Here is a 7906-nt window from a genome sequence, read left to right as displayed (position 1 = left end):
AAAAAAAAAAAAAAAATGGTAGTTATTAGTGTTTAGGTAATATTATTAGAGGTTCAATAATTTATTTGACAAAATAATTTATGTTTTATGATAATTTTATTCTGGTATAAATTTTAAAAATTATTTATACTTGCCCTTTATTTAATTTTGGGTTCATTGGAAATTAATTATTTTAAAATATAAAATTTGGTATTTAATCCTGTTATTTTAGGATTCTGTGATAGGATATGCTTGAAATAGTTTTTTATTATTTTCTATGATCATATGATAAAATTTCATACGATTTAATGCCAGGAGAAAAAATACATGTCGCTAGAGATATTGATTGCTATGGAAACAATCTTTTCCATTTTATTAATATATACAGGTAACGAAATGACACACCCTTTAAAATATACAATAATTAATTGGTGAAATTATTACTGCAAAAATATTAATTTGTTTCATTATCTTTAATCAGCTTTAGCTTTCTCTTATCTTTTTGCGCCAATTTTCTGACAAATGTAAAAACCAAAGCTTGCTCTATGTTTCAAATTTTTATCTAATAAAGAAATGTGTATAGAGTTGTTTCTTTACACTTCAATCTGCACAAATTTAAAATAGACTTGATGGTATGATATGCTTAGATAGTCAATCTTTAATAAACACCTAGTGTAAATGAAACATGTTATATTTTTATTATAATTCATTTAGTAAAATCAAATTGCTATTAAGTAACTTTTATTTTGTCAAGTTATTAAAAAGTTTTGGTTTTACAGGACAACAATACTACCACAGACTGATAAATTGAAAGCTATGTTGAAACGGTTAGAAGAATACCATGAAAAATTTCTGGATGAATATAAGTAGTAAGTTGATCTTTTACACTTAGATAATTTTAAATACTAAAATGTTATTTCAAATTATCTTATTTCTACTCTAATAATGAATTGTTGTTTCAAATTATCATGTAATAAGTCATATCATATTTAGTTATATCATATAAGTCATATCATATAGAGTTTGAAATATACCATCATTTTTTATAAAATTTAAATTTGTCTGTATTAAAATTAAAACTGCTTACTTGAAATTAAAGAAAAAAAGGTGAAAACTAATTTGCATCTGACTTATAATATGGCAGAATCCAAATTTTTTATCTAATGTGTAACTCTATTTTATAAATTATAACTCTGTAATAAATAATGTATGTACTCTGATATATCTTCATATGTCAAAAATTGTGAAGCATTAAAGAGCTTTGGTGAGGATACATAGATTTCATACTTTTAGATTCATCTTGCACAGTTACCAATACAAATTTTCGGAAAAGATTTTGTGAATTATACCTCCTTCAAATTGTTTTAGGAGAGTTAAATCTGTTTATAAAGCAAACACTATCTAGTTTAAAGATACAAGTTCTTCATAAATTGTTGAGCACAATATAGTTTTTAAAACCCTAAAACGTGGCATGTTTGTGAATGCCATTTGGTACCTTCTTCCATTCCAATAATGTAATGAATTCATTTTTTTAAACATTAATAGAAATTACCTATATATCAATTTTTTTTAGGTTCTACAGCTATCTTCACAAGTCCACTCAATAACTGAGAATGGCTTTACATTACATTCATAGATGTTATCTTGTTGTTGAATGTGATTTACATTATTTAGAATGTTCGTTTGGAAAATATGTTTTCTGTAAATGAAAGAAATATAATAAAGTCTGATATTGTTAGCTCGTGTAAAGCAATAGAGCATGTTTAAAGTTGGTGCTAAATAAAGATGATAAGGAACTTAATTAAAAACAAAGAAAGCCTCAAAATATGTTATTGCCAGAGAATGAGAAAAATATTTTAATCTGTGTATATTCTATTTAATGGGTTGGATTTACCCGTAGCCTGCATAAATGGTATTAGATATTCTTTTTTTGCATTCAGCTCTCTAGTTTTGGTTTTTAATTTGAATATTTATCGATGTACCTTGTAAAATTGACTAGTAAATTTTTTTTTCAAAGAAAGTTTTATTTATATTTTGTAAACAAATCATGTTATGAAATGTATTTTATGATAAATGAATATAATGTGTAAGTGTCTTAACTATGTAAACATATAGATGCATCTTTAATTAGAACTATTGTTACTGAAATGGTTAAATATTGGGAGTAGTAGAGAAATTATTCCTTGCAAATTAATTTAGACAATAGCATAAGTTTAATAATGCTTATCCTATAATTTTTTCTTTTAAATTAACATTACAAAAGTAGAATAAAACATGTTTTCAATTTTAATAACCACCCTGAATTTTTTTTTAAATATTCATACTTTTAATCAGCTTTTTTTCCCCCACTGTTTGTTTTATATATCAACCAATTTTGATAAATCTTTTATTTTCTGAAATACAATTTTATTTCATGACCTCCAAGAGTTTGGCATGGTCTTTAATCTTAAGTACAAATTTTAATATTTTATAAAAATATATTCTTGTGAAATCTAATGAATGAATTTTTAAAGCATTAAAAATAAATTTCAAATCAAGCTCTAGCTTGATTTGTCTTCCTTCTTGTGATAGTTAGTAATTTGTTTTTCTTATGTTTTTTGATGTATAATTGAGCTTAATGGTGATGTATAACATACAAAGATACTGATATATAATATTATGAGTCCACTTTCGAATGTTTGAATGATTCCATTTAGTTGATGTTTCTTTTATTGTTCAATATGCTATACAACATATTTTTATAGTATTTATTTCTATTTGTTCTTGTTAAAATTTATTGAGTTTGTATTAAATATTTGAAATAAAAGATGTATTTAAAAATTGGATTGATGTTGCATTTAATAGAGATATTGTGATTGAGAGGAATAATCTTACAAAAAAGCTCTAGATCTAAGATCCTCTTGTCTATATATTACAATTCTAATCTATGATTTACATATGAGGCATATTCAGATATAAAGATGCTCACTCCCTTTAACCATAAAAATTACATTTCTTCCAATTAGCATTTCAAAAAGGATTTTAAATTGGTATTTTATTTCAATTATAATAATCATCATACTATTCATAATTGGTTTGACATAATTTAAAATATAAAGTTAGGTAAAAAATATATATCACAAATATGAGTTCTGAAGCAGAAGTGCTGAAATGAACCATTTGTAGCACAATTAATCTTACTTCAAAGATCTGAAAATCGATGAAATAATAGATATTGTAAATATATAAAATATTACTTTTTATTATATTCATTTTTATACTTTATAAAATTTTTAAGATTGTTTTTTGCTGTTCTTATCACATGTGCTCTTTCACCCAGAAACTTTCTTTGCTGTTAAAACTGAAAAAAAAAGAAATCTTTTTTAATGATGTTTAGGTATCTAATATTTTTGCTTGTCATAATTGGTATACCATAGTATTAACATATTTAATAGAAAATATTTCTGGCAACTTAATCAACATATTTAACACATTTACAATGAAAATAAGGAGATACTCTGAACATTTTAGGCCAGAATATTTTGACAGATGGTTTAATAAATCAAGCTAGTGAAAAAATGACATAACTCACACCTGAAATAATACAAAACAAAATGCATAATTGCCAATAAAAAAAAAATCCAAAAATGGTTAAGTTAGCATTTGCATAACCCCAATTATATAACATTTGTTTCAACAAGGTACAATTATCTATCTTCGATTTATTATTTTTTTTAACAAGCTAATTCATAAAAAAAAAAAACTGGTTCACACAAGTGGTACTTTTTTACACACACATATACATAAACCAGCATTATTGCCACTTTTGGGAATTGCATGTTAATTTGAAAAGATCTAAATGTACAGGTAGTTAAATGATAAGATAAATTTTTTGATTATTGTAATAACTGAAGAGAGCTTAGTTCACATATTCAGCAAAATTTACGTTTGAACTCAATAGAGCTCAGGCGCTGTCTATTGGGATTAAAGTTGTTATCATGGCTGTTAAAATATAAGAGTTTAGAAAAACGAGGTTGGATGGTGTTTTTTAGCGAGTTGTACGCATACATTCTAATTTTTTTCTACTAAGTCATAATATTAAACAGTTTCTTTCAATTATATTTTTTAAAGTTTGCATACCTTAATTAATTAAAACCATGAGACCCCTTCAGTCAAACAGTCAAGACCCAGACAGTTTCTTTCTATCATATTTTTGAAAGTTTGCGTACTTTAATTTATTAAAACCATAAGCCTCTTCTTCAATTATAAAGAGTAAAAAAATTGCTTAAAATTATTGGGTAAATGCCCTGAATTAAAGGGATGTCTTAAGAAATACAATTTAGATGTAAGAAAAATGAGCAAGAATAATATTTCCCGAAAAATTACTCAATGTTAAAAAAAAATTTCCTTCTTTCCCACCTTAATATTCGATTGAGGAAGTAAATTTGAAAGTGAGGTGATTAATCTTTACCAAGTTTTTGTATTGAATCTGCAGAGTTCCTATCAAAATGTAGAAAAGTAGTTAAAAGTGTAGTTTAATGAAACTTTTGATGTTAGTGTCATGGAGAAAAATCAATAATTTCTACTGTAACAATGATTGTACATGTGGATCCAATAAACTGCATTATAAGTAAAGTCGATCATAATATAAATCTTGCATTTAGTCATTGCTTTTTAAAAAAAATATTAAACCCCATCACTGAGTTTATTTTATAGCGAACTCCCCCAGTATCATGTAAGATTATTTTTACAAGAATATCAGTCTTGTTTATTTAAGTTCTCCTAATCCAGGACCTTTTTTTTTCAGGACGTTTTATCACTAAAAACTTTTATTGTCATTCTTTAAAATTAATATATAGGAGGAAAAAAGTATTTTTATTTTTAAATTGTTTGCTTCTACGTGTTGAATAACTGTATTAAAATATAATCATTTCAGTCTTTGCAGTATCCTAAAAATAAAATTAATCATTTTTTTGAGTTGCAAAAAACATTCAAGTTTTATATTTACTTTAATATCTACTGAAAAAAGATTATGCATTTAAGAGTAACTTGCTTAGGGATACTGGAAAATTACAAACTGAAAATTATAGAGTTAATGTTTCTTTCTATTTGTATACTATACAGCTTTTTATCTATATTAAATTTGTATTCCATCAATTCATATTTTTAATTGCTCATTTTTGTTGTTGTTAACACTATAATGATGAAAATAGCGTTAAATGTCATAAAGCGCTGGAGCATTTTTATTTTATAAGTGATAATCTGAATTTATCGAAGAGTACACAATAAGTATTCTTATTAATCAGTGCTTATTGATTATTATTTAATTTTCGGAATCAGATAACGAAAGTACTTAATTAAGATTAAAAAATAAGCAGAATAAACTTTTATCAGTGTAATGGAATCCAGACACTCTAAATATAAAGATGACAGCAATCTGGAAAATAGAATCTGAATAGTTTATTCAGAAGGTCAACCATTAATTACTAACTTGGTATTGTTTTGAATTCTGTTTTAGCTAATTTGATCTATTTTTTATGCCAAATACCATTAGTTAGGTACTAAACTGAAGTTGAAATTTAAAAGTATTTGCATGTACTTTTTTCCAATGCTGAACTCAGCAATCAAAGATTTAATAAGCTGGTGGGTATGGAAATTAAAAATTGATATTTTGCTGACAAGAAATATTAGTAAGTTTTTTAAAATGTCTCCTTACAAATTAGGTTAATCTTTTGAAAACTATCTTCATAAAAATTTTAAAAAATCTGTAGAAATTAAAATTTTAATTTTATTAAAAAAATTACATTTTCAAAAGTTTTTTTATTTAGTAACTGCACTTGGGGCAATTTGAAGCCCTGGGGCCTCTATACGATGTTTCTCTTTGCTTACTCGACTTGTCCCGCAGTGGACTGATCGTTAAGACACGGTTCTAAGCAGATCACCGAAGTCAAGCATCATTGGCTGCTGTCAGTGTGCGGGTGGGTGACCACTTGGATCAGTCTGCTTTGGGACCAAGGGTGTGCGGTATTCGTCCTCGTTAAATTGTTCTACCATAAAGTGCTCGACTTCGCATGCAGGTCGTTGGGCTACCGAAGCGGGGTGTCATCCCCTCTGTAGGGGATCAAAATTGTGATGACGTGTCTTTGGTTCTTGTTCATTTACGTCGCACTAGAGCTGCACAATGGGCTATTGGCGACGGTCTGGGAAACATCCCTGAGGATGGTCCGAAAACATGCCATCGCAATTTTGATCCTCTGCAGAGGGGATGGCACCCCCGCTTCGGTAGCCCGACGACCTGCACGCGAAGTCGAGCACTTTACGGTAGAACAGTTTAACGAGGACCCATACCGCGCACCCTCGGCTCTTACGCAGGCTGATCCAAGTGGTCATCCACCCGCACACTGACCGTAGCCAGTGATGCTTGACTTCGGTGATCTGCTGGGAACCGTGTCTTAACGATCAGTCCACTGCGGGACGGCGTGTCTTTGGATCATCCTCAGAGATGTTTCCCAGACCGTCGCCAATAGCCCATTGTGCAGCTCCAGTGCGACGTAAATGAACTACTACAACAACAACAGCTTACTCGACTTGTTTTTTGCCAATCTATTTGATACTAACTATAATATTTAGTCCAAAGAAGTTCATCGTCCCGCAGTGGACTAATCGTTAAGACACTGTTCCCAGCAGATCACTGAAGTCAAGCATCACTGGCTGCGGTTAGTGTGCGGGTGGTCGACCACTTGGATCAGTCTGCTTAGGGACCGAGGGTGTGCGGAATTGGTCCTCGTTAAACTGTGCTACCGTAAAGTGCTCGACTTCGCGTGCAGGTCGTAGGGCTACCGAAGGGGGGTGCAACCCCCTCTGCAGAGGATCAAAATTGTAATGGCATGTCTTCGGATCATCCTCAGGGATATTTTCCAGACCGTCGCCAATAGCCCATTGTGCAGCTCTTTTGCGACGTAAATGAACTACAGCAACAACCAAAGAAATTCATGGTGAATCCTGCTATAAACATCAGATAATAAACAGTTCAATTTATTCAGACGAAAATTCAAATTTCTTGAAACTAGTTCTTGTTCATTTACGTCGCACAAGAGCTGCACAATGGGCTATTGGTGACGGTCTGTGAAACATTTCTGAGAATGATCCGAAGACATGCCATCACAATTTTGATCTTCTGCAGAGGGGATGGCACCCCCGTTTCGGTAGCCCGATGACCAATGCAGACTGATCCAAGTGGTCACTGACCGCTGCCAGTGATGCTTGACTTCGGTGATCTGCTGGGCAGTGGCGTATCTAGGGTATGGCAGGCATGGCTAGAGCCATGGGCGCATTATTTGAAAAAGGCGCAAAATCAACCAACACCAACGTTTCTTTCGTTTTTTCAATTTTTCAAAATATTTTGATATTTTGCTTGTTTTAAAAAAATTAATTTAACTCGTATACTAATACAAATTTTAAAAACAATAATACAAATTTCAAAAAAATAAATAAAACATTGAAAAGAATCATTTAGAAAACTCTCCAGAAAGCAGAATAAAAACTTCCAATGATCGGATCCTCAGATAAATCTTTCTTTTTCCAGTACCACAAGCAAAAAGACAAGATAAACATCTCTTCATATCACATTACCAGGATGTAAAAGGGCAATTATCTGGGGATGAATAGAACACCTGCAGGCATAGAAAATAGCCCTTTGGTGGTGACAGAGGGCAAAGAGATGTGAAAACCATGGGGTGTCCCTGTCCAGTTTAGCCCAATTATCTTAAATTTTATCAGGGGTGAAAATCACTTTGAAAAGCGGCTTTCGAATTTGTTGAATATACAAATAGAACCCTTGCTGTAAATTAGCGTAAATCCTTTCAAAAAGGAAAGTTTTGCCACACATGGTGGGAATCACTGTCACAAAACATTTAAATACTAAAAACAGGAGGTGCCTCTGCCTTGC

General features: G+C 30.3%; 1 protein-coding gene across 1 annotated transcript in view; it reads left to right on the top strand.

Annotated features, from left to right (window-relative positions):
* Positions 1–2802, top strand: part of LOC107442402 (alanine aminotransferase 1) — a 23621-nt gene extending 20819 nt beyond the window's left edge. Inside the window, exons 14-15 of the mRNA XM_043050565.2 lie at positions 759–848; positions 1553–2802. Of these exons, the coding sequence (XP_042906499.1) occupies positions 759–848; position 1553 (91 nt within the window). The 3' untranslated portion in view covers positions 1554–2802. The remainder of the gene's footprint in view (positions 1–758; positions 849–1552) is intronic.
* The last annotated feature ends 5104 nt before the right edge of the window (positions 2803–7906 follow it).

Source organism: Parasteatoda tepidariorum, chromosome 4, assembly GCF_043381705.1.
Source record: "Parasteatoda tepidariorum isolate YZ-2023 chromosome 4, CAS_Ptep_4.0, whole genome shotgun sequence".
NCBI lineage: Eukaryota > Metazoa > Arthropoda > Arachnida > Araneae > Theridiidae > Parasteatoda > Parasteatoda tepidariorum.
Note: the sequence above shows the minus strand (reverse complement) of the source record. Positions and strands in the feature narration are given on the sequence as shown.